This window comes from Mobula birostris, chromosome X (assembly GCF_030028105.1).
Source record: "Mobula birostris isolate sMobBir1 chromosome X, sMobBir1.hap1, whole genome shotgun sequence".
NCBI lineage: Eukaryota > Metazoa > Chordata > Chondrichthyes > Myliobatiformes > Myliobatidae > Mobula > Mobula birostris.
In genome coordinates, this window is record NC_092402.1 from 73,751,705 (window position 1) to 73,779,514 (window position 27,810).

At 43.9% G+C, this 27,810-nt stretch overlaps 1 protein-coding gene across 8 annotated transcripts in view; it reads right to left on the bottom strand.

Annotated features, from left to right (window-relative positions):
• Positions 1 to 1,227: 1,227 nt before the first annotated feature.
• The window catches only part of LOC140191392 (uncharacterized), a 30,665-nt gene continuing 4,082 nt past the window's right edge, over positions 1,228 to 27,810 (bottom strand). The window contains exons 2-7 of one of the 8 annotated variants that reach the window (XM_072248777.1): positions 24,856 to 25,405; positions 24,081 to 24,269; positions 22,232 to 22,370; positions 20,402 to 20,566; positions 5,639 to 5,768; positions 1,228 to 3,255 (exon numbers count right to left, since the gene is read on the bottom strand). In XM_072248777.1, coding sequence (XP_072104878.1) covers positions 5,676 to 5,768; positions 20,402 to 20,566; positions 22,232 to 22,370; positions 24,081 to 24,269; positions 24,856 to 25,405 — 1,136 coding nt within the window. In that variant the 3' untranslated portion in view covers positions 1,228 to 3,255; positions 5,639 to 5,675. Of the gene's footprint in view, positions 3,256 to 5,638; positions 5,769 to 20,401; positions 20,567 to 21,878; positions 22,080 to 22,231; positions 22,371 to 24,080; positions 24,270 to 24,855; positions 25,805 to 27,810 lie in introns of those variants that run through there. The other 7 variants (XM_072248771.1, XR_011883818.1, XM_072248775.1 and 4 more) reach the window with 7 other exon arrangements.

Genomic DNA, 27,810 nt, shown 5'->3' on the forward strand with positions numbered 1-27,810 from the left:
TCATTGGTTAAGGGTGAAGTGTGAAATATTTAAGGGGAACAGAAGGAGGAGTTTCTTCACTTAGACGGTGGTGAGAATGTGGAACGAGCTGCCAGCAGATCAGTTTGAACATTTAGGAGAAGTTTGGATAGGTACTTGGATGGTAGGGGTTTGGAGGGCTATGTCCAAGTACAGATTTATGGTCTGGCACAGACTAGATGGGCTAAAGGGCCTGTTTCTGTGCTGTGGTTTTCTATGGCTCTATGACTTTTCCTAACCCATCTCAAAAGGTTGGTTTGAGGATTATGATCAGTTATTTTACCGTGAAATGGAATCAAAACTTGTTTCTCCATCAGGGTTCAATACACACTGGCTGATCTCTTTAGCTATTGGGTTACAAGGTGATACCATGTAGTTTTATTTCTTTGTATTATCCCAGAATGGTATATCTTACACACCACCCATTTAACAAGTTGATTTAACCATGCAGAGTCAATGTGCACAGTATTTCTTGAACATGACACTTTAAATGTGCCATGTTATTTCAACATAGCTCTTTAAATAGACATCCGTTAGTCTCATGAGATCATGGATTTGCGCCTTGGAAGGTTTCCAGTGTGCAGGCCTGGGCAAGGTTGTATGGAAGACCAGCAGTTGCCCATGTTGCAAGTCTCCCCTCTCCACACCACCAATGTTGTCCAAGGGAAGGGCATTAGGACCCATACAGCTTGGCACCGGTGTCATCGCAGAGCAATGTGTGGTTTAGTGCCTTGCTCAAGGACACACACGCTGCCTCAGCCAAGGCTCGAACTAGCAACCTTCAGATCACTAGACGAACGCCTTAACCACCTGGCTACGCGCCAATATAGCTCTTTAACAAAGCAGTAAATTAAATTGTCATTATGTTAATTCAAAGTCCAGCATAAGCCTTTTTGCTCACTTTAATTCAGGGATCCTTGACGTTTGACAGTGTCTGTTTTCCCTCAAGGGCTCACTGCACCTCACTTTGAGATCAATTATTCAGGATTATTTGACTTAATATAAAAGAAACAGACAGGGTGTTGTGAAGATTATGTAAGTTTGATAATATGATGTGTGATCCTCCTTTAACTGCAGAACATTGCTGAGACACTAGATAAACCAAAGCAGTAATCTTGTTTTAGAAATGTAACGTGCTTTAAGTGTCTGCTTTCTACAAATTCACTGCTTTTTCACTGACAACTTTGAGCAATGTAAAACAATATCAGCACACAATTCAATATTAACAAGTGTATTGCAAAAGGACAATCAAATAATAATGTCATAAAAATGCCAAGACTTCTAGAAAAGTGTGATAGTACTGCACACCACAATGTTCTATAATAACACGGTACTGAATCATAATAAGTTCTGGAAATGGAATAGGACACTTTGCATAGACGAACAGAGACCTTGCAATGTCAACTCAAACAGCGTGCCCAGTGATTCTGTCACAAATGATCATAAGGCTATTAGATGTAGGAGCAGAATTAGGCTAGTCAGCCCATGAAGTCTGCTCTGCCGTTCAATCATAATTATTTATTTTCACTCTCAATGGCATTCTTCTGCCTTCTCCCTGTAACCTTTGACATCCTTACTAATCAAGAACATATCAACCTCTGCTTTAAATACAGCATACCCAATGTCTTATCCTCCACAGCCAACTGTGGCAATGAGTTCCACAGATTCACCACTTTCTGGCTAAAGAAATTGCTCTTCATCTCTGTTCTAAAGGGACATCCTCAAATTCTGAGATTGAGCCCTCTGGTTCTAGACGTTTGCAAATATCCTCTCCACATCCAGAATATTTAGGCCTTTCAATATGTGACATTGGATAAGGTGCCTCACTTTTAAGAATGAGGTGTATGATTCATGGAATACAGCAGTCAGGATAGGTCTTTTCTATTAATTAGGGTGTTAGTCAGTCTGGAGGAGTGTGGACCCTGGAGCAGTGCTGGGTCCAGTCTTGTTCTTGGTATGTATTCTTTATTGTAGGTCCTAGACTAAAGGAAACTAAATAATGGAAGGACTTGAAGGTCTTTGGGAGAGTGCCAGGAAAGTATTTGTAGGACTATGAGGAGAAGGTAGAGGAGGAGAGCAGGTTAAATGTTAAATTGCTCCTATATAGCTGGTAATGATACAGTGGGCTGAATGGCCTCCTCCTGTGCTCTAATTATTCCGTGATTCAGGTGCATCGGATGGATGGGATTTTAAGTGAGGTCATTCAATTTTGGGGGCAAACATATACTGGAGAATAGGGTCAATGAAAAGAGACTGAGGTGATGATGAACAGAGCTCTACAAAAATGCAGGAATACTCAGCAAATCAGGCCACATCCATGTGGAGCAAAAACTTCTGTCAGAACTGGAAAGGGACAAAAGGGGTCTCTGTTTCTCTTCCCACAGATGTGACCTGGCCTGCAGAGTATTTCCAAAAGTTTCTGTTTTTATGTTAGATTTCCAACATCTGCAATTTTACCTGATATTCATAGAAAATGTCACTAACCATTCAAATATCTCAAGTGCAGGTAAGTAAAACTATTAAGGAGGTGACAGCAGGGTCTAACAGATATAATCAAAGTGAACGAACCTAATAATAATTTACACAAAAAGATTTGTCACTTTTTTCTCTCATTGTGACTTGAAATTCACACAAAGAACGAGGGAATCATGATCAAGGCCAAAAATTGTCCTTGAGAAGGTAATGGTGATCAATCTTCTTGAATGGCTGCCGTTATTTTGGTGGAGGTGTTCCCACAGGGGTTTTAAAGAGGGAATTGCAGAATTTAGACTCAGTGATGATGAAGGAATGGCAATATGTTCCCGAGTCAGGATGGTGAGCAACTTGAAGGGGAACCTACAGGTGGTGGTGTTCCTATGCATCTGCTACCCTTGCCCTTTTTGATGGTGGAGGTTTCTTGTTTTACAAAATGTGTTGGAATAACCCAGGTAAGTAACGGCCATGGATTTTGTAGGTGGTGCACACTGCAGCCATGGTGTGATGGTGCAAGAGGGAGTGAACATTCAGGTTCTTCACCAAAGAATCCAAAGCCAAAAATCTCTCAAAATTACATTTACAAATATTGATCTATCCCTCCTTCCCTGAGGGGCTACTGAACCATTGCTCTTCATATTTATCTTCCTCATTGGTTGCTGTTCAGTGACTTTAGTTGAATCAGACGCTCACACCCTCATTTGCAAATGTGCTTCAAACTGCTGTCCGTTCTGTTCTCCAAAGGATGCAAGAATTGTAATCAGCCTGCATGAGAGAGACAAGCAGAGTCAGAGGAGCGAGACGCTGGCATTTTCTTTGGGTAGTGAAATCCAAACTTAAACACTGATAGCATACATTGTAAACCTAACACTAGCTATTTAAGGCAGACCACACTTACTTTGTGCCACCTCCCTAAGTGTGGTCACTCATGCCTTTGGGTTGTCCACACTTTCCCTTTGTGCCCACAACTTGGTGCTGGTTACTCTCACCCTGCCACTCCACATCAGGGGTCGTTACACTCACCCTATCTCATCCCCTCAGACAGGTCATGCAGGACAGGAGTCACTCTCTGAGTGGTGGTTGGCATATGCCCACCCCCTTGCTACCCCTTACCATTTGATGAAGAAGAATCAGATTTATTATCACTGATATATGTCATGAAATGCGATGCTTTGGGGCAATAGTACAGTGCAGGCATAACAATTACTGTAAGATATAATAATAATAAATAGTGTAAAAGAAGAATAGCGAGCTAGTGTTCATGGGGAGTTCAAAAAATCTGATGGCTTAAGAAACTGCTCCTAAAACATTGAGTGCAGGTTATTAGGCTTGTGTACCTCCTCCCCAATGGTGGTAAAGAGAAGAGGGCATGTCCCAAGTGGTGGGGATGATGAATGTCACCTTCTTGAGGCTCCACCTTTTGAAGATGGTGAGGAGGCTTGTCCCAGTGATGAAGCTGACGGAGTCTACAATCCTCTGCAGCTTCTTGTGATCCTGTGCATTGGGGCCTCCACACCAGGAGGAGATGCAACCAGTCAGAATGTTCTCCATGGTACATCTGTAGAAATTTGCTAGAGTCTTCGGTGACATACCAAATCTCCTCAAACTCCTAATGAAGTAGAGCCACTGGTGTGCCGCCTTTGTGACTGCATTGATATGTTGAGCCCAGGATAGATCCACTGAGATGATATTGATGTTCAGGAACCTGAAGCTGCTCACTCTTTCCACTGCTGAGCAGTCAATGAGGACTGGTGTGTGTTCCCTCGACTTCCTCTTCCTAAAGTCTACCAGCAGTTGAGTGCAAAGATTCAGTAGTTGTGGTTAACTGGATTTGAGTCCTGTTGCATAATACACCTCCCTAAAATGTCATCGAGTCCTGACACTGAGTGTGAAAGGTGAGCCCCAGCACCCCTGCCCAATTGTTGAGAGTTAGATCAAGAGCTCCAGCATCATGTGCCCCACTGCTGCATGGTTTCACAGCTGAATAGCAGCACTGAAAACTGGGTGTCCTCAGTTCCTCTTCCATAGATCGCATCTCTCCATTCAGCCATAAGTCTCCAGGAGGGGTGGATATTTCTCACTGGTCACTGCACTGTGAGATGGATTTGGTCTCCACAGCTCAGTTTCAGCTATTTCGATAGTCACCAGCAACAAATTACAACCCTACATTTTTAGCCTTGAAAGTCATTCATTCAAAGTAGATTTCTGACAGCAAGAGGATTTCATTTCACTGGAGAGAATCATGGGATGATATGAATGGGACTGGGTTATTCAGTACACAAGCCTGCTGCACCATCCAATAAGATCATGGCTGCTCCAAATTGCCCTGAGGTCCCCTTCCCTCATAATTCTTGGTTCTCTTACTGATTAAAAATTGAAATCTCCTTTGAATATGTTGAAGGATTTAGCCTCCATAACTTTCTGGGACAAGTAATTCCATAGATGCAGCTCTCTGGGTGAAGAAGTCTTAGTCTTAAATGGGGACTCCTTGTGCTCAAACAATGCCTTCTGGCCCAAGACTCACCAGAAAGGAAACATCCTCCCAGCACTTACCCCTGTCAATAAGATCATCTCTCATCTTCCCAGTGCCAATAAGTACCAATCTGTTCAAACTTGCCTAACAAGACAATCCCTCCATACCAGGATCATCCTAGTGAACCTCCTTTGAACTGCCTCCTGTAGTTGTTTAAATTAGAGGACCAAACCTGCAAACAGTACTTTAGATGTGATCTCACTAGAGTCATGAAAAGTTTTTTACAAGATTTCCTTATTTTTACATTCTATCACCTTTGAAATAAAAGCCAGCAGCCCATTAGCCTTCCTGAATACCTGGTGAGCCCAAATATTTCTGTCCTGCAGCTTTCTACAATCTCTTCCATTTATATAATAATCTGTTTTTATTATTCTTTCCTCTGTAATGAATAATTTCACATGTTCCTAGTTGCACTCCTGTAGCCTATTAATCTGTCAACATTTCTTTGTATCCTCCTCACAATTAGTCTTCGCACAAAATTTCACATCATCTGAAAATCTTGGCACACAGCATGTAGCCCTTTACTCTAAATCATCAAACATTGTCACGGACAGCACGAGTCCCTGCCCCTCTGATCACTGGTTGCCAAACTGAAAATGAACCCCTTATCCTTACTTGCCCCAGTGAAGGCTGCCAGCTTGCCTTGAGGTTGTCAGTAACAGATCTGTATGAGAGGCCTGGAGAGTGTAAGTGCTCCTGTGGTTATGGCAGGGGTGAGGATGTGGAACAGGCCACAACTGTAAAGCTGCTGGGAAAAAAGTACTGTCAGGCTAACGAGGATTAGTCAGCTATTAATCTCATCAAAAAACTGAATCTTTCTGAATCTTTGACATTCAGAAACATTTAAAGTGTTTCATGTTCAACTTAAAATCAAACAATTAATGATGAACAATTTAGTATAACAAACACAAAAAGTACATTTGAAATCACTGAATTAAGAACATTCATGCACACACGGAATACTTTGATCCCTCCCAACTTGCCTGTCTTTTCCCTGGAGCAACTGCTGGAGAGTTCTTGCAACTCTGAGCTCCACATCTGGGCTGCAGGAGGGCTCCAATGCTAGAGCAAATCTAGAAAATACTTAACATTCGGGAATATAGATACAAGGACGCTGGAGATGAGGACATTCACTGCCAGCGGTCCCTACAACATCTGGGAGATTGCTGTGCAGAAATTGCCTGCTGCATTTCCTATTTCACTACAGTGGTCTTACTTTAATAACTGCTGTAAGTCAGTAGAGGTGTCCTGAAAGTGATATGAAAGGTATTGTTTTAAAAAGCCTTTCCTTCATCATTGAAAAATGAGAATAGACCATACCACATCTCAGGAAATAGCTCTTCGGCCCACCATGATGCCAATCCAAAATAATTCCATTGACCCGCACATGGTAACTTGATGGTCAGCAAAAACTCGAAAACCAAAGGAATCTGTGTGGTTTGATTCTCCAGAAACCCTGAATTGTCTGTGCAATGCTCTGGGAAGCCTTCTGGATATGAAAAGTGTTGCAAATCCTTGTTTTTGGCTGTTTTTGCTTTTAAATAGTTTCATTGTGATCCTGATACTTAAAATTAAATATGACTGTCATTATTATGAATAAGATTAATGCTGAAAAGTGAAATGTAATTTTGACCTGGTTCAGATTATTGTGTGAAAGCAAAATAATAGAAACATAGAAAACCTACAGCACAATACAGGCCCTTCAGCCCACAATACTGTGCCAAACATGTACTTACTTCAGAAATTACCTAGGGTTACCCATAGCCCTCTATTTTTCTAAGCTCCATGTACCTATCCAGGAGTCTCTGAACAGACCCTATCATATCCGCCTCCACCACCGTTGCCGGCAGCCCATTCCACGCACTCACCATTCTCTGCGTAAAAAAACTTACCCCTGACATCTCCTCTGTACCTGCTTCCAAGCACCTTAAAACTGTGCCCTCTCGTGTTAGCCATTTCAGCCCTGGGAACAAGCCTCTGACTATCCACACGATCAATGCCTCTCATCATCTTATGCACCTCTGTCAGGTCACCTCTCATCCTCCGTTACTCCAAGGAGTAAAGGCCGAGTTCACTCAACTTAATCTCTTCAGGCATGCTCCCCAGTCCAGGCAATGTCCTTGTAAATCTCCTCTGCACCCTTTCTATAGTTTCCCTGTAGTGAGGCGACCAAAATTGAGCACAGTACCCCAAGTGGGGTCTGACCAGTGTCCTATATAGCTGCAACATTACCGCTCGGCCCTTAAACTGAATCTCACAGTTGATGAAGGCCAATGCACCGTATGCCTTCTTAACCACCCAGTCAACCTGCGCAGCAGCTTTGAGTGTCCTATGGACTCAGACCCCAAGATCCCTCTGATCCTCCACACTGCCAAGAGTCTTACCATTAATACTATATTCTGCCATCATATTTGACCTATCAAAATGAACCACCTCACACTTATCTGGGTTGAACTCCATCTGCCACTTCTCAGCCCAGTTTTGCATCCTATTGATGTCCCACTGTAACCTCTGACAGCCCTCCACACTATCCACAACACCCCCAAACTTTGCATCATCAGCAGATTTATTAACCCATCCCACCACTTCCTGATCCAGGTCATTTATAAAAATCACAAAGAAAAGGGGTCCCAGAACAGATGCCTGAGGCACACCACTGGTGGCCAACGTCCATGCAGAATATGACCCATCCACAACCACTCTTTGCCTCCTGTGGGCAAGCCAGTTCTGGATCCACAAAGCAATGTCCCCTTAGATCTCATGCCTCCTTACTTTCTCAATAAGCCTTGCAATAATGCAGATGGTGGAAGTATGAAACAAAATGCTGGAAATACTCAACAGGTCAGGAAAGATCTTTAGGGAGAGAAACAAAAAGGGTCAGTGTTTCGGGAGTAAGTCATTGTGATCTGTTGTAGTTAAAGCACATCAGAACCATGTAGCTTTGCAGGTACGGTTTTTTCCAAGTGATAAGGACCATTGTGAGATAGTAAGTCACTCACCACTCCAGAAATAAGGTTTGGCTATTTTCTTTCCTGAGCCTGGTGTAAGTTGTCCATGCAATTTGCAAATCTGGCAGGAAGTAATATGTCACAGAGCAGGTGGACCAACGCTATGTCAAAGTAAGTGTTAGCTGCCAAGGCATTCTTGTGGGAACCACGTGAAGACATGAATGAGATGGTAGTGTAGGGACTGAGGGAGGGGCTTGACAGCAGAGATGGTGGGGCAGAGCTGAGGGTTGAGTCTGCTTTGGGCAAAGCCTAAGATTTCGTTTTGGGGCCAGGGGGTGAGGAGTTTCTAACAAGCAGAGAGTGATGTACCTACTCTGGCCCAGATTGTCTCTTCTATTAATATCACCAAAGGCACCAGCTGGGGCTGACAGAATGCTGGGGGACTAGATACAAAGTGCATACAGTCCCCTATTCAGGATTTTGCGGAATCACTCAGCCCTGAGTCCAGGAGTGGTACCAGAGGTCCAGCCCATTCTGTGCCCCCACACTGCAGTACTGTGGTTCAGCAGTTGCCGTCTGTGCACTCAAGCTCATTGCCCAGGATTTAGCAAGTTTCTTGATGAGGACAGTTTGTTTCACTTGACCATCTGAATTGGATAGGACCTCATCTGAAGGGACAGTCATTGGAGTCAGTCCGGATTAGAAGCACAATTCTTTGAATAGATTTCAGACTCAGCCTACCAAATAACCATAAATATACAAGCCCAGTGTGTTCTTTTTCTTTCTTGCACTGATGTCTTGATTTGCGCAATTTTTATTGTCCTCTTCTCTGCCTTGTCTGTATAATTTATGTATAATTTATATTCTATGTCCACCACAGTTCATGAGGAGATGTTGGATTGTGCATAATTAGACACTTGGCAAGGGCCAATAAAAATAAATTAAATTTAAGCCGAGTGGCCATTGGGTGATAGAGCCAGTGTTAGAGTGAGGAGTTCAGGCTTTAGCTCATCGAGGTTTCAGTGAGGAGAGGTGAAGCTGTAGGGAGATTCTTTAGTTTAAAAGAAACAAAAGCAGTGCAGATGTCAGGCAGGATAGTGGAATACTCCTCAGTTGGGATGTGGGAAGGCAGGGAGACCTCCAGTGTCCCTGACGACAACACTTGCAAGAAGTGCGTCCAACTGTAGCTTCTTTCTGATGATGTTAAGGAATTGGAGCTGGAACTGGATGAACTCTGGATCATTTGGAAGGCTGAAGGAGTGATAGATAGGACATACAGGGAAGTAGTTGCATCTAAGGTGCAGGACATAGGTAACCAGAGGACCATCAGAATGGGTAAAGCAGATAGGCAGCTAGTGCAGAGTATCCCTGTGGCCATTCCCCGCAACCACAGGTATTCCACTTTGGATAATGTTGGGGGGCATGACCTAGGAGAGGAAAGTCACAGAAGTCAGGTCTCTGGCACTAAGTCTGGTTTTTCAGAAGGGAAGGGGGAAGAGATGCAAGCTGTAGTGATAGGGGATTTATTTGTTAGAGGAGCAGTCAGGGGGTTCTGTGGATGAGAATGAGATTCCCAGGTAGTCTGGATGCCAGGGTCCGGGGTATCTCAGATCGAGTCCACAGCATTCTTAAATGGAAGGGGGATCAGCCTGAGGTCATGATCAATGTTGGTATCAATGACCTGGGTGGGGTGGGGTGACAAGGTTCTGCAAAGTGAGTTTAGGGAGTTAGGTGCTAAGTTAAAGGACAGGACTTCCTATCCATGCCATGTGCTAGTGAGGCCAGAAATAGGAAGATCTGACAGTTTAACATGTGGCTAAGGAGATGGTGTGGTAGGGAAGGCTTCAAATTTTTGCATCATCAGTCTCTCTTCCAGGGAAGGTGGGAGCTGTACGGGAGGGATGGTTTACACCTGAACTGGAGGGGGACTGATACCCTAGTGGGAAAGTTTGCCGGTGCTGCATGGGGTGGTGGTTAAACTAGAGTTGCAGGGGAATGGGAACCAGAGTGCCAAAACAGTTAGTGGAGAGGTTATGAAGACAGACGTTGGTAAGACCTCAGACAAAGTCAGGAATCAAAAGATTGAGTCTGGTGGGACTAATGTTCTGAGTTAATTATATTTCAATGCAAGAAGTGTTGTAGGAAATGCAGATGAGCTTAGGGCATGGGTCAGCAACTAGAATTATGACATTGTAGCCATTAGTGAGACTGGGTTGCAAGAGGGGCAGGACTGGCAGCTCAATGTTCCAGGGTTCTGTTACTTTAGACGCAACAGAGCGGGAGAGATTGAAGTGGGAGGGGTGGCATTACTAGTCAGGGAAATGGCACGGTAGTGCTCAACCAGGACAGACTGGAGAGGTTGCATTCTGAGGAATAAGAAAGGGTTGATCACGTTAATGGGATTATATTACAGACCACCCAACAGTCCGTGGGATTTAGTAGAGCAAATTTGTAGACAGATTGTAGATTATTCCAAGAAACATAAGGTTGTGATAGTAGGTGATTTTAACTTTCTACATATTGACTGGGACTCCCATATTGTAAAAGGACTGGATGTGAAAGAGTTTGTCAAATGTGCTCAGGAAATTTCCTTCGCCAGTATATGGAAGTCTCAACTGGAGAGTGTGATACTTAATCTGCTGTCAGGGAATAAGACAGTGCAGGTGGCAAAAGCTTGCGTAGGGGAACACTTTGCATCTAGTGATCATAATGCTACTAGTTTCAAAGTAATTCTGGAAAAGAATAGGTCTGGTCCTCGGGTTGAGATTCTAAATTGGAGAAAGGCCAATTTTGATGGTATCAAAAAGGATCTGGCAAGTATGGATTGGGACAGATCGTTTCCTGACAAAGATGTACTCTGTAAATGGGAGGCCTTCAAAAGTGAAATTTTGTGAGTACAAAGTTTGCATTTTCCTGTCAGAGTAAAAGACAAGGATAGCAGGTTTAGGGAACCTTGGTTTTCAAAAGATAGTGAGTTCCTGGTTAAGAAAGAAAAGGAGGTGCATTGCAGGTATAGGCAGGTGAGGCACTTGAGAAGTATAAGAAATGCAAGAGAACACTTGTCAGAAATCAGAGGGCTAAAAGGAAGCATGAGGTTGCTGTAGCTGACAAGATGAAGGAGAAGCCTATAGAAATGGGGCAAAGCAGCAGCGAAGCCATGGACCGTGTACAGATTACAGAGGAGGAGGTGTTTGCTGTCTTAAGCACAAAGCTGTGCCGAACATGTCCTTACCTTAAATATTACCCAGGGTTACCCATAGCCCTCTATTTTTCTGAGTTCCATGTACCTGTCCAGGAGTCTGTTAAAAGAGCCTATCGTATCCGCCTCCACCACAGTCGCCAGCAGCCCATTCCACGCACTCAGAGAGGGAGGGAGGGAGAGGGAGAGAGAGAAAGAAAAAAAAACTGGCAGCCCCTTCCCCGCACTCACCACTGTCTGCATAAAAAACTTACCCCTGACATCTCCTCTGTACCTACTTCCAAGCACCTTAAAACTGTGCCCTCTCATGTTAGCCATTGCAGCCCTGGGAAAAAGCCTCTGACTATCCACGTAATCAATGCATCTCATCATCTTATACACTTTAAAGCAATTGGAAGGTATTCTAAGGGAGCAGATATGTAAGCATTTGGATAGACAGAGACTGGTGAGGGATAGGCAGCATGATAGGTTGTGTCTAACCAACCTTATATAGCTTATTGAGGAAGTTACTAGGAAAATTGATGAAGAAAAGGCAGTGGATGTTGTCTACATGGACTTCAGCAAGGCACTTAACAGGGGAGGTTGGTCAAAAAGGTTCAGTCACTTGGCATTCAAGACGAGGTAATAAATTGGATTAAACATTTTGTGGGAGAAGCCAGAGGGTTGCCTCTCTGACTGGAGGCCTGTGGCTTGTGGAGTGCCACAGGAATTGGTGCTGGGTCCGTTGTTGTTTGTCGTCTATAACAGTGGTCTGGATGGTAATGTGGTAAACTGATTAGCATATTTGTGGATGACACCAAGATTGGGAGTGTAGCAGACAGTGAGGAAGACTATCACAGCTTGAAGTAGGATCTGGACCAGATGGAAAAATGGGCTGAAAAATGGCAGATGGAATTTAATGCAGACAAGTGTGACTTTTGACACATTGGGAGGACTAACCAGGGTAGGCCTTACACAGTGAGCAGCAGGGCACTGAGGAGCGTGGTAGAACAGAGGGATCTGGTTATACAGGTCCATAATTCATTGAAAGTGGTGTCGCAGGTAGATATGGTCGTAAAGAAAGCTTTTGGCACTTTGGCTTCATAAATCAAAGTATTGAGTACAGGAGTTGGGATGTTATGTTGAAGTTGTATAAAGATGTTGGTAAGGCCTAATTTGGAGTATTGTGTGCAGTTTTAGTCACCTATCTATAGGAAAGATGAGAATAAGATTAGAAGAGTACAGGCAAAATTTTCAAGAATATTGCCAGGACTTGCTTGAGGACTAGAGTTATAGAGAAAGGTTGAATAGGTTAGGATTTTATTTCCTAAAGCATAGAAAATTGAGTGGAGATTTGATAGAGGTGTATAAAATTATGAAGGGGTATAGATAGGGTAAATGCATGCAGGGATTTTCACTGAAGTTGGGTAAAACTAAAACTAGAGGTCATGGGTTAAAGGTGAAAGGTGAAATGTTTAAAGGGAGCCTGAGGAAAACATCTTCACTCAGAGGGTAGTGAGAGTGTGGAATGAGCTGCCAGCGCAAATGGTGGACGCGATTTCAATTTCAACATTTAAGAGAAAGTTGGACAGGTACATGGATGGGAGGGGTATGGAGGGATATGGTCCCGGTGCAGGTCGATGGGAGTAGTCAGTGCAGACTAGATAGACCAAAGGGCCTATTTCTGTGCTGTAGTGTTCTATGGCTCTATGACTATGTGTTGTCTGAAACTATGTGCTACCAGCAAGTACTTCATTGCCCCTGTACCTGACCATTCTTATGCACATGTTAATAAACTCATGCAACACACATCAAAGTTGCTGGTGAACGCAGCAGGCCAGGCAGCATCTGTAGGAAGAGGTGCAGTCGACGTTTCAGGCCGAGACCCTTCGTCAGGACTAACTGAAGGAAGAGTGAGTAAGGGATTTGAAAGTTGGAGGGGGAGGGGGAGATCCAAAATGATAGGAGAAGACAGGAGGGGGAGGGATGGAGCCAAGAGCTGGACAGGTGATTAGCAAAAGGGATATGAGAGGATCATGGGACAGGAGGTCCGGGCCTGGCCTGCTGCGTTCACCAGCAACTTTGATGTGTGTTGCTTGAATTTCCAGCATCTGCAGAATTCCTGTTGTTTTAATAAACTCATCTTAGATTTGACTTGAGAAACTGGAGGACAGACATTTCTTCTTCCTTCTGATTCAGTTTACTCACTTCTCCTCTGAGGCGACGATCTATGTTGGGACAGTATAAATGTACAGGAACAGAGTCCAGAGCTGTATGCCTTGAAATATTGCAATGTAACAGGAAGAAGGAGCAGAATTATATTAAAAAATCATAAAATACAAAGCAAGGAAATTAAAGCTGTTCTATAACTCTGGATAGAGACATGAGCTTTGGAATTATAGTGCCCAGAGCTGAATCTATTTCTGTGCATTACATTTAATGAAGAAACAATGAGAGGACATGACACATTCATTGGAATGGCACCAGGGATAACTGGCTTCAATTACGCAGAGGTTGGAGACATCGAGGCTGTTGAAACAGATAAAATATGTTGATATATATTTAAGCCAATCAAGCTTGAAAGTGTACGGAGGTTCTTCTTTGTATGTTAAATTTTAAATGGCTTCTTTGTTACCTTAGTCTTTTAAACTGCTGCGTATGTGGATTAAAATGGCTTCTATGTTATGTTAAATGCTGAGAAAGTCTGTAGCTAGACATTTGCTTGGGTTAATACAGATAGCAGGGTGCTATTGGCCAATGGGTGTTCATGTTATCATTTCTTGGGGTGATAATGCTGTCACATATGACTGGGAACGGGGGTTTTTGGCAGGGAGTCGGAGGAGAGATGGAAAGGACGACGGACGTGTGGGAAGGCTGTGGTCGATCACTCTGGGTGGTCCCGAGCCGCGAGTTGACAGAATCCAAGTGGTCGCCAGGAATTTCTGAGCTCCAACTTGTGAACGAAGAACTTGGACTTTGATAAGTCTGGCGCCTTTTTTTCCATTCCTTCTTTGTCTGTATTGAACTTATATTAATTTCATAGACTTAGTAATATCTATAAAGTGTGCTTGGTAAAACGTACTGGGTGTGCTGGCTGATGATTGATGTTTGGAACTGATTTGGGTGGCAGTGGTACAGCAACCGACCCAGCTGGAGGCATCCAGGTGGGCACCGGGCGGGATTTCCCCTAGATAGAAATGAGCCAATATAGCTGAGCCTTACAAAAGAGTGCAGAGAAAATTTACACGGATGTTGCCAGGACTTGAGGACCTGAGGTACAGGGAAGGGTTGAACAGTTTAAGCCTTTATTCTCCGGAGCGCAGGAGAATAAGGGGAGGTTTGATAGAGAATACACAAAATTATGAAGTGTACAGCTAATGTGAGTGCTTGCAGTCTTTCTCCCCCTCAGGTTGAGTTAGACTAGAACTAGAGGTAATATATTTAGTGTGGAAAGGTGAAATATTTAAAGTAATTTTGAGAGGGAACTTCTTCAGTCAGAGGATGGTGTGTGTATGGATTGAGTTGCCATCAGATGTGGTAGGTGAAGGTTTAATTGTAATATTTAAGAGAAGTTTGGATAGGATGAAAAAGGTATGGGGGGGAGGTTATGGTTCAGAAGCAGGTAGGTGGGACTAGTTAGAAGACCAGGCTGGCATGGACTAGATGGGCTAAAAGGCCTGCTTCTGTGCTGCAGTACTCTATGATTTGATGACTACAAGCATAAATGGCTTTGATGGAATAAACAGGAAGAAACCATCTTTGCTGGAAGAATGGTCAGAACATGCTAGCAGCAGATGAGGAGCAGTTTAGATTAGATAGATTGACGAAATTAGTCCCCAGAACATTATATGTTTCACTTTTCAATAACGAATCCCATCTCCTTTTGAAAGTTATGATTGCATCTTCTTCCACTGCCTCTTTTGGCACCGCATTCGAGGTCAAGTGACTCATCATGTAGAAAATAAAATTCTCCTATCGCCACTCCAATAGATTCGCCAATTATTTAAAAGCTGTGTTCCTTAATTAGCAATGTCGTGCCCCCTCCCTGTTACTGGGAACACTTTCACCTGAAAATGATAGAACATCTGTTCATCACTTGCGATGTCAAGGTTATTCTGCAGGAACCACTTTGCTCGTAGAATTTGGCTGCTGCATAGTAGGTGTCAGGTGAGAAGGGTATGGTTAGGATGTGTTTCTCTGCTTCACAAGGGAGCATTTTTACATGGTGCTCCAATTGCCTGCTTGTGTGATTTAGAGAAGGGTGCACCCTGGGACTTGGTTGGTGGGGGCATTGCCATTTCTCCACCTTTACCTCTGTGCTTATGGCTGCTTCGGTGCCACTGCCACTGGGAGCTGGAGGTAGATGTCAGAGGCATGGCAGTCACTCTACAGGAGTGTACAGACTACACTGTACAGTCTCTTATCTACAGACGCCACCTCTACACCATATTGAGGAAGACAGACCAATGGACCCATGTTCTCCAGAGTCTGTGAGAGGGATTGGTGGTCACTGCCAACGGGCTCCCAACCACAGCCCCATGCCTGTACTGCTTTGTCCTGACACCACGAGGGCACTATCGGTGTGAACTTGCTGACCCAGTGATGGTCCTGGCACTGGTAGTTTGGCTGCACCATGTCCACAGTTCACTGCGCACTGCAGCGTTAGGAAGGTACTGATGCTTTCTACTCAGGGGAAAGGGAACTTACCTCTATTCTTCCAGCAGAGTCTCCTCAGTCACCTGCAAGTAAACACACTGAGAGAATGGCATAGACCTCACCTCACTCCCTGAGCCTGCCTCTCATGGTTGACATGGAAGAGAAATTTCTAATAAACGTTTGTTTAAGGCCGACCCCACTTACCTTGTACAACTATCTCAGACAGTTCTGGGAGTAAACTGTTTGGGGTCCAGCTTGAACTGTTGGGTTCCCTGAAATTGGCCACACAAGTCAATAGGGTGGGGAAAAAAGGCATATGACATGCTTGCCTTGATAGTTGAGACAGAGGGTAGTAGTATTCAGGAATTATGTTACAGCTTTATTAAACTCTGGTTAAGCCATATCTGAAGTATTACATTGTATTCTGGTCTCCCTATTACAGGAAGGATATAGAGGCTTTATAAGACCATAAAACATAGGAGTAGAATTAGGCTATTTTGCCCATCGAGTCTGCTCCATCATTCAATCTACTGTGCAGATTGACTCTGTGGTTAAGAAGGCATACGGTGCATTGGCCTTCATCAATCGTGGGATTGAGTTTAGGAGCAGAGAGGTAATGTTGCAGTTATATAGGACCTGGTCAGACCCCACGTGGAGTACCGTTCTCAGTTCTGGTTGCCTCACTATAGGAAGGATGTGGAAACCATAGAAAGGGTGCAGAGGAGATTTACAAGGATGTTGCTTGGATTGGGGAGCATGCCTTATGAGAATAGGTTGAGTGAACGTGGCCCTTTCTCCTTGGAGCAATGGAGGATGAGAGGTGGCCTGATAGAGGTGTATAAGATGATGAGAGGCATTGATTGTGTGGATAGTCAAAGGCTTTTCCCCAGGGCTGAAATGGCTAGCACGAGAGGGCACAGTTTTAAGGTGCTTGGAAGAAGGTACAGAGGAGATGTCGGGGTAAGTTTTTTACACAGAGAGTGGTGGGTGCATGGAATGGGCTGCCGGCGACGGTGGTGGTGGAGGATACAATAGGGTCTTTTAAGAAACTCCTGGACAGGTACATGAAGCTCAGAAAAATAGAGGGCTATGGGTAACCCTAGGTAATTTCTAAGGTAAGTACATGTTCTGCACAGCTTTGTGGGCCGAAGGGCCTGTATTGTGCTGTAGGTTTTCTATATTTTTATGTTTCAAGCATGTCTAATCCTCTTTTTCTCCCCTCAGCCCCACACTCTGGCCTTCTCCCCGAAACCTTTGATGCCGTGTCCAGTCAAGAACTTATCCATCTCTGCCTTAAATGCACGCAATGATCTGGCCTCCACAGCTACACGTGGCAACAAATTCCACTAATTCACCACCCTTTGGCAAAAGAAATTTCTCCGCATCTCTGTTTTGAAGGGGTGCCCCTCTATCCTGAGGCTGTGCCCTCTTGTCCTAGACTCTCCCACCATGGGAAACATCTTTTCCACATCTACTCTGTCTAGGCCTTTCAACATTCAGAAGGTTTCAATGAGATCACCCCTCATCCTTCTAAATTCCAGCAAGTTCAGACCCACAGCTATTAAACATTCCTCGTATGATAACCCTTTCATTCCTGGAATCATCCTTGTGAACCTCCTCTGAACCCTCTCCAACACCAGCACATATTTTCTAAGATGAGGAGCCCAAAACTGTTCACAATACTCAAGGTGAGGCCTCACCAGTGCCTTATAAAGCTTCAGCATCACATCCTTGCTTTTGTATTCTAGACCTCTTGAAATGAATGCTAACATGGCATTTGCCTTCCTCACCACCGACTCAGCCTGCAAGTTAACCTTTAGAGTGTTTTGCACAAGGACTCCCAAGTCCCTTTGCATCTCTGATTTTTGGGTTTTTGGATTTTTTGGATTTTTGGAGAGGACGCTGAAGAAGCTTACCAGGATGCTGCCTGGATTAGAGGGCATGTGCTATGAGGAGAGGCTGGACAAACTTGAGTTGCTTTCTCTAGGGCGGCGAAGACTGAGGAGAAATTTGAGGTTTATAAAATCTGGAGAATCATATACAGAGTAGACAGTTTTTTTTTCTCAGGGTTGAAATGTCTAATACTAGAGGGCATGCATTTAAAGTGAGAGGTTAAGTTCAAAGGAGATGTGAAGGACAATCTTTTACACAGAGTGGTGGTGCCTGGAATGCACTGCCAGGAAAGGTGAGAGAGGGAGATTCAATAGCAGCATTTAAAAGGCTCTTAGGCTCATGAATATTCAGAATATGGTGGGATTTGGATATTGTGTAGGCAGAAGTAATTAGGTATCATTACCTTAATTAGTTCAGTACAACATTGTGGGCAGAAATGCATGTTACTGTGCTGCATTGTTCTGTGTAGAGCATCATAAATTTGATGCTCTAACATTTACCAGGAAGGTCACATGGGCCTTTGTTTCTTGATCAGTCCACGTTACGTTCCGGTTTCAAAGGTAAGGGTAACCCCTGCCTCAGAGGTTGGAACTCAGTGGGTAAGGGATTCTGCATCCCCTGCCTATGCTCCAAGTACATCACCAGAAATTCATTACTGTTAGCCTTTTCCAAAGAAGCAGGCACCCACAGAGACGTCATTGGTGTCCTCATGATGAGGTGTGGCCTGAACTATTCTCCAGAGCAAAGTAAATGCTTTATCATTAGCTGCTCCTGGTTTGCCATCAGGAGGCTCAGCTGTTGCCTGAGGACCTCCAGTAAGAGGCTGACGAAGCTCACATATAAAACGCTGGAGGAACTCAGCAGGCCAGGCAGCATCTAGGAAAAAAGTACAGTCGACGTTTCAAGCCGAGACCCTTTGGTAAGACTGGAGAAAAAATGCTGAGGAGTAGATTTAAAAGGTAGGGGGAGGAGAGAGAGAAACACAAGAAAAAGCAGGATCTCCCAGTGGCCACCCAATTTAATTCCACTTTCCATTCCCATTCTGATATGTTCGTCCATGGCCTCCTCCACTGTCATGATGAGGCCACACTCAAGTTGGAAGAACAACACCTTATATTCCGTTTGGGTAGCCTCCAACTTGATGGCATGAACATCGATTTCTTGAACTTCCCGTAATGCCCCCCACCCCCCCCCCACTCTCCTTCACCATTCCCCATCCCTTTTCCCTCTCTCATCTTATCTCCTTGCCCACCCATCACCTCCCTCTGGTGCCCCTCCCCACTTTTTCTTTCTTCCACGGCCTTCTGTATCTTTCACCAATCAACTTCCCAGCACTTTACTTCATCCCTCCCCCTTCAGGTTTCACCTATCACCTTGAGTTTCTCCCTCCCCTCCCCTACCTTTAAAATCTACTCTTCAGCTTTTTTATTCCAGTCCTGCGGAAGGGTTTCGGCCCAAAACGTCGACTGTACTCTTTTCCATAGATGCTGCCTGGCCTGCTGAGTTCCTCCAGCATTTTGTGTGTGTTACTTAGATTTCCAGCATCTGCAGATCTTCTCTTGTTTGTCAGAGGATGAGGAGAGCTGGATGAATAGGCACAGTAGGCCCTCTTTCCATCTGCAGGTGATCACACTGAAGGAATGGTATTGAAATTAACTAGGTTGCCCCTCACCTGGGACATACCCTCTTCTCGTTGCTACCATTGCTTCTCAGGTACTGCTTCTTCCCCTCTGCCATCAGATTATATATATATTTACTGTAATTTATAGTTTTTCAATGTACTGCTGCCACATTTCACAACATATGCTGGTGATAATAGACCTGATTCTGATTCCCTGCACCATTGCTCTGGTCTCCATACTCAGGCATGAAAGCAGGAGGTAATGACTGATGAACTAACATACGCTATCACGTCACTGACTTTAGGTGTACAACTCAACAAGTGTAAACCCCATCTACAATTACTTTTGAAAGCTTTAGCACTTGTCTATAGTAAAATCTACATCATGCTTGTAAAAGTTGGTGATTATATTCAACTAGTTTTTACTGAGAGTCTGAGCCTTCAGCAGGTAAACATCAGTGGGAAATGAATTACCAACTGTCCTTGAAAAGATTAACTGCTTCCACCAGTCAGTCACAGTAGGCCTGAGTGTTAAAAAGCAATCCTGCTTATGAAGACTTTTCCACCTGCCTTGAAGAATCATTCTGAATAGTTCAAAGAGATGCAGAGAAGTGCTGTGAATAAATGCTCATTACCTGAGATATAAATGTCACCTCTACGATTGCTATTCTCAGCACTGGACAAACCTGCGACATTTTAAGCCCATAGTTCTCTTGAATATCATGAGCATTCCTATGCATGAAGAACCCATTATCTCAGGGACCAGTGAGGTATGATACCTACTTTGGCAAGTCCACGGACCTGCATGTGACCTCACTGCCTATGTAAAGCGGGAGCCCTCCCCTACCCAGAGCCTTGACAAATGTAAGAAGTCCTGTAAACTACTGGGTTATCATTCCTCTGTTGCTATGACTGTGTATATTGTGTAACTTTGAACTGTTTGAATTGCCAAACAGCAGTGGAAGAGGGCATCTGTCATAATGGGACGTGTGTAAGCTCAGGTCCAAAGCTGTGAGTGGTGAACTTCTTTGCGTTTGGAGACAATGTATGTGCAATACAGTTCAAAATGTTGTGACACTAACTTGTGACACTGCTCCACCCGCAGGTGGAGCCACCGCGGGAGGGGATCTCAGCAGCTGCCTCCTGTCGCTTGTATCTTGACTCAGTTCTGGACTCCTCCAGGAATTGCCGATACATGTCTTGCATTCTCTCATATTCCCCAAGGTGCTTAGCTCGAAATCTATAAACTGAAAGACACACTCACCCCACTACAGAACCAATGAACCAATTGGTAGCCATTAATATTGGTGCAGGGTGCACACACACACACACACACACACACAATCCAGCAGTACCATGGCTTAGTGGGGGAAGATCTGGGATAACACAAAAGCATTAAGATATCGGTGGGAAGACTGGAGCCTTAATATCAATTAGCACCAGAATGGGTGGGTAATCATATGTTACGAGGCACTGATCCTCATGAGATCAGTTTAAAGCAGCATTGAGCATTACTTGGTTCAAAATTAAATTTTCATTTGTAATGCAGCCAAATGCAGGTCTTCCAGAGGTTATGAGTAAGCATTTGGGAGAGCATGGAGTGGGTTTGCTGGCCGCTGCCTGGGAACTCGGTTCAAGGCTGCATTTCCAACCTGCAGACTATTTGAGTTATGAACACTTCAAAGGTACAGAACCCTTTCATAACCAGGGGACGAGCTGCACTGCACCCACATCCAACCAGCATGAATACTCATGAAGTAACTCAGGTTTCACCTTCTTATTAAGGGACAATTCAACTTCTAGATATTCTTCCCCACTTAGTTTATTATTTGGTCCATGGCTGTGAATGCTTTTATTGAATCCCTTCAAGTTTTTAGCCCCAAGGAGAGGGAGGCAGTTTCTTCCTTTTAAACTCAGCCATCACAGTGGAGATGACCATGGGGGATGTTTGCTGGTGAGCGTAGTTTTACAGAGCATGACCAACAATCAGCCCCAACAATCAGATGCACACACAGTGGAACCTGCCATTCACAGAACAGGCAAAAGAAACTGGTTTTTAGTGACTGCTCCATTAATAGTGACTGAAGACTCCATACTGAGAGCATGAGAGTGAGGGGCACTGTACGAAGGGTTTTGAGGGAGCAAGTGAAGTGTCTGGAGAGTGAAAATAGGTAGAAGTTCGGTGATGGGTCATGATGAGCACAATGACATGGACAGGGAAGGAAGAGTAGGGGGCTGGAAAGAACGAAAGGAGAGACTTAGAAAATCAAGACCAGTGGTAGTTTCTAAGCATTAATGAAAATAGGTCAGAGAAATTGGCAAACTACATCCCATTGTTCTGGGTAGATCCAATTACAGATAATTAAGACTGCTTGCCTTTAACAAGAGATTACTGGATAACAGTGGTCGAGGTTATGGGGAGCTGGCACAGAAGGGAAGTTGAGGACAGCATAGATCAGCCACATTGAATGGTAGGGCAGGCTTGAGGGTCAAGTGGCCTACTCTTGCTCTTGTTCCCTTATTTTCTTGTACAAACCTATTGATTAAATACTTGGACATAAGGTAGGTTTTAAGAAGCATATTAAAAGAAGAGAGCAAGAGAGAGGTGAGAGCTTCTGGTGGGAATTCTAGATCTTTGCTCTAGTTTACTGAAAACTGGGTGTCAGTGGTGGAGTTATGAATATCAGGAATGAATTGGAGTAACCTTGTTATAGGGTTGGAGCAGGCTGCAAACATAGGGAGCACAAACTGTATCAGGATCTGAGAAAAAAAGATAGAGTATTTTAAAATTAAGGCATTGTTAGGCTTGCACTCAGTTTAAAAGTAGATGAAACAAACAGGTTAAAGATGGCAACTAGAAGAAGACCAAAATTAATGAAATAAATGAAAGTATATAATCTTCAAGTGATTACCTGGGTCAGGTGTTTCTCACTGACTGGCGTGCATTGGGTGTCAGGGCTACATCTAGCCAATGGGGAATGATTTCCCTGCTGACTTATTTCAGAAGTGAAAGAGGAGTTTCCTTGGAGCCCCGAGGAAATCCACAGCTTTCTGAATAAATAGAAGCACAAGTTAGAAGGCCAGCCATGCCTAATGATCTCATCATGCTTGTTTTTCACACACAGCACAAGTAGTGAAGTCAACCAGGCAACAGGAGGGTTTTCAAACCAAATACATGAAAGAAAAGCTTAAATTAAATTGGAAAAGCAAGTGGACTAGACATTTCTCTACTTATTACAAGGAACTACAGTTGCAGAAGATATTGGTCTAGTAGCTACAGTCGACTGAATGAACTTGATTTGCTGCATGCACTGATATCGCCACATCATGAACACCTCCAATAGTCTCACATCACATGCTGAGCACAATGGGAAAGAATATGTCAAACCACTTTCTAGGGCATCATATTTTACTGTCCCCTCCTAAGGGTGCCCATTCTTGCTTAGGGTACATTTCCACACGTCCGCAGATCCATTGAATCCCACCAAAGAAACAGTTCCACATGTCTGTACCTGAACCAGGATGGGAAATGCCCTGTTCATTTGTCGTCAGAGCCCCTAGCAATTGTGTCCCATTGAGGGCAGTAAAGGAGAGCAGAAGCAGGAACTAATTCCTGGCCTTCCTAGGTCTGGGCTGCTGACTCAAATCAGGAGAGCCAGTTCTGGCTAACGTTGTGTTTAACGAATGCAACGTGGGTTCATGTTCAACCTACATAATAGAGTTGTGGAGTCCAATAGCATAGAAACAGGCCCTTCAGCCCACCACGTTCATGTTGACAGCAGTGTCCCTATTTATACTCAGCCAATTTACCTGCATCCTTTGGGCTCTTACATTCTAGCAGCCCAATAAACAGCACAGCAATAAGCCACTTAAATATCAGTTTAACAATGCACCTGTCCCCAGGTCAAAGGTTGCGGATCTATGGATTTGGCAATATCATCTTTGGGAGCTGGGTGGATTTCTTGGAGGTGTTTACCTTTGGATACAATGTTGATCTGAGGCACTGTCAGTTTATAGTAGTAAAATACTAATGGTAGCAGCAGGAAACTTTCCTGGATTTCCAGCCAACTATCTGGTCACCAATTTATTGACCATTAGAAATCATTCCCTCTCTCTCAGGTGCACGCAGCAGTTTCAGAGGCAGCGTGCATCCTGTTCCATTATGTCGGTCCATGACCTCCTCTTGTGCCAATATGAGGACACTCTCACGGTGGAGGAACAACACCTTACATTACAGCTGGGTACCCTCCAATCTGATGGCATGAACATCGATTTCTCTTTCTGGTAAACAAATTCCCCCCCCGCACCATTCCCCACTGACCTTTTACTTCTTCTCACTGCCTATTACTTCCCCCTGGGTCCTTTCCTCCTTCCCTTGCTCCCATAGTCCACTCTCCTCTCCTATTAGATTCCTTCCTCTCCAGCCCTTTACCTTTCCTACCCACCTGGCTTCACCTATCACCTTCCAGCTAGCCTCTTTCCCCTTCTCCTTTTTATTTTGGCGTCTTCCCCCATCCTTCTCAATCCTGAAGAAGAGTCTTGACCCAAAACGTCGACTTTTCCAGAGATGCTGCCTGATCTGCTGAGTTTCTCCAGCATTTGTCTGTGTTTCTAGGCATCTGAATTCCTCGTCAGCACTGCCAGAGCCCAAAGGTCCCATCAGACACACCAGCTTGTTCAAGCACACTAAATCGCCTTCTAATAACTGGCATTCTTTGCCATTTTGTATACAGATAATGAAAAGTGCAATTTGTTACCAACCTTCTGGAGTCAAATCTTTGCTGAGCTTTTTTGAGAGACCGCAGCTTCAGGGTAAAGGTCACTATGAGAATGAGGAACAGGATAGCAACAAGCAGAGATGCGCCAATCAGTATGCATGTTAGCTGAACCTCCGTGATCACTGTCTGGCACCGTCGTCCTCTGTACCAGGTGTGATCCTTTGCACTGCACCTAATCACACAGAGAGATAGCAGGGACTATGAACATTGTGGGCATGCTATGTTGGCGCCGGAATATGTGGCGAAGCTTGTGGGCTGCCACAGCACATTCTTGGGTTGTGCTGGTTGTTAACACAAATGGCACATTTCACTGTAAGTTTTGATGTACATGTGATAAATAAATCTGAATCTGCATCTAAATCTGATTAGTTAACATTTAAAAGTAAGTAGCAATCTCAAGGTTCAACAATACACTTTTGTGGGTTTCAACTGGATGAGGAACAGTTCACTTTGACTACCTTTGCCTGGAAGAGACTAATAAGGATTAGATTAGTTTGTATTAGATTGGTTTAGATTAGATAATATTAGGTTAGAAATTACTGGGAATAATAATATCTACCATTTTACTATTTGTTCTTCACTGTTGACATGTTTCAGGCTTTGTATAGTAGGAACAACTGCAGATATAGAAAGACGAGAAGGGGGTTATCAGGGAGTAACCACAGATGACCTGAAACAATGATCACTGTGATAAGATTTACGGAGAAAGATAATTATATATTTTATTAATGAACGGAGTTTAAAAGAGTCCTTCCTACCTGCAAATCGCACCAACATTTTCAATGACTCCACATTCACCTCCGTTGTAACAATAATTGGGAATCAGTTCACAAACAGACCAGCATGAGTCATTCTTATGGATATATCCTGGCTTACAAACACTCCAGGAGTCATTGGAGCTCTGGATTGTATTTGGTTCAGTGATTAATGTCCGCTGGAAAGGCCAATGCTCCCATTGCTCTGATGTTGCTGTTGGTGTGTCTGATACCCCCTCTGAATTGTTGTTACTCTCATTCATCTTTCTGCTACTGGTTGAGACCCCATCTAATGAAGGCAGACCTCTTTGCAAGACATTCTCAGACTTTGTTGGAATATAGCTATGGTCCAGATGAGAGTTTGATGTGTATGATGTAATCAGATACTTCTGTCTGTTTTCATTGGAAGGTGTAACCATACTGCCGGATGTTTTGCTGGTGCCTTCAAATTCCATGCTGGTTATTCTTTGAGATCCAGGGTTGGTGTCTTCTGTGTCAGGCTCCAGGGGATGTAAGCCACTCCCCTCTATCACCTCATTGACAGGAAAAATGTCTGTAGGAGTAGAAACACTAGAATTTGAATTTGAATGTCTGTTATTTTGAGGTGGATTAGAATTCCTTAGAAGTCGAGAATCAAGAGCACAGCATGTGACAGATTTTTCAATCTCCTTGTAGTGTCTTGCTCCAACTCCCATAAGATCATGTGGGACAGGATTAGACACCTCGAGGATGGCATCCCTGCTTTCACTTTCTGATTTGTGAATAACAAAAGTTTTAAACTGAGGACTTGCATCGAAGATGAGAGGATCTTCAAAATACACATGGTCAGCAGTAGATCGTTTCACCATTGATTGAGAGTGAAGGGGGTAGGATGAGCCTGATGAATGGTCTCCTGCTTTCCTCAGTCCAATGTAAGAGACTCTCTCATGTGAAAGAGCAGAGATTCCATCACCTGTTCAATATTTCAACACCAAATGATGTGATTAGAACACATCTGCCATGGTTCTTCATTGCTACTGATGCTAAAAGTGGGGCCTTAATCAAATTTCCAATTTGTCTGAATAGATCTTATATTATAGACTTACAGTTGTGTGATATGACTGTGTGGCAGGACAAATCTAGTTTCCAACTCACAAAATTGCCTCACAAAAACTGGAAATGTTTGGATACTATTTCATCTTTGGAAAGAGTGGCCTTTTGATTTCTGGGATTGGAAAGGGTGGATTCCTTTGTTGCAAGGTTAATGTGAGGAGGAGGACTGGTCCAGAGTGTGAGTTGGAACCAGGCTTATATTCTAGTCAGGGGTCTGTAGCAGGAGTCAGTGACTACTGAAAAAGAGTAATAGGATCAATTGAGATCCAATTACCTTTTACCCTGCGTATAAAACAGCTACTGCACTATGATTACCACTGCATCAAATTCTCACAGTTCATGAGAAGAAGAGTTTAGAAGATTTTGTTCCTATAAAAAGCTTATTCTCTGTAACACAAAGAATTGGTCTGTGGCTTCCCAATAGCAACAACAATGCAGGTCCCTCTAGATTATATCTGTTGACATAAGGCTGCACAACAACCAACAATATTTGAAACAAATGTTGTTAGCACAGCTGCCATTGCTGAGTCCCAGAGAGCTGAAGTCAGGGTTGAGTTCATGCTGGAATTGGTTCTGAACACAGGCAATGTGGCCAATGGTTCATTCAGAACCTCAACAGCAGCCAGAATATGAGACCAAAACTTCTTGCTTTTTTTTGCTTTTTGTCCTGTGCACGGTTGCTTAAACGCCAGTTATGAACATCGGCCAGTCCAAACACCAGGCTAATAGGTTGTTCCCCTTGTTTTCACCACAGCAAACCAAATAATAGCAGCTGTTGGATAAAAGTTATCCACTATCGATGTGGTTCAATGAGTGATCCACCTGCAGTGGCTCTGCTGCGATGCAAAGACAGAGGCAAAAGTAAAGTAGTACAATCTGGTACAGCATTCCGGTAAGGAAACTGCCAGCAAGATGTTGGCCATTCAGCCATACTGGTAAGAAATTTAAATTTCTTTCAGCCCTGGGTGAAGTGGAACAGTTACATAGCGAAATAATATTTCTGCTGCTTGTACTATTCCGGATGAGTCTTGCAGATCAGGTGTCCAAGATGTGTGTGGTCCTTTGGACACTGCACAGGCTCACTACTCCACAGGGATAAGCTGGAGAACAAGAGTAGGGGGATTTGGAGGAAGCTGAGCAGGAAATGGGGGTAACCTACTCAAGCACTTGCTGCTCTGGCTATTGCTGAGGAACTAATGCATATGATATTAGTAACCACAAATATATTTCTATTCCCCAGCAGCCCCTCAGAATACTTTCCCACTTTCAACATCCAGCCGGCCATAAACACAAAATGAACATTCCAAATTTACTTATGGATCAATGGTTGTTTGAAAGCATCAGCTAATCACCCATGCTTTCTGTTGTAGAAACATAGAAAACCTACGGCACAGCACAGGCCCTTCGGCCCACAAAGCTGAGCCGAACATCACCTTACCTTAGAAATTACCAAGGGTTACCCATAGCCCTCTATTTTTCTGAGCTCCGTGTACCTATCCAGGAATCTCTTAAAAGACCCTATCGTTTCCGCCTTCACCACCATCACCAGCAGCCCATTCCATGCACTCACCACTCAGTGCGTAAAAAACTTACCCCTGACATTTCCTCTGTAACTACTCCCAAGCACCTTAAAACTATGCCCTCTCGTGCTAGTCATTTCAGTCCTGGGGAAAAGCCTCTCACTATCCACACAACCAATGCCTCTCATCATCTTATACACCTCTATCAGGTCACCTCTCATCCTCCGTCTCTCCAAGGAGAAAAGGCCAAGTTCACTCAACCTGTTCTCATAAGACATGCTCTCTGATCTAGGCAACATCCTTGTAAATCTCCTCTGCACGCTTTCTATGGTTTCCCATCCTTCCT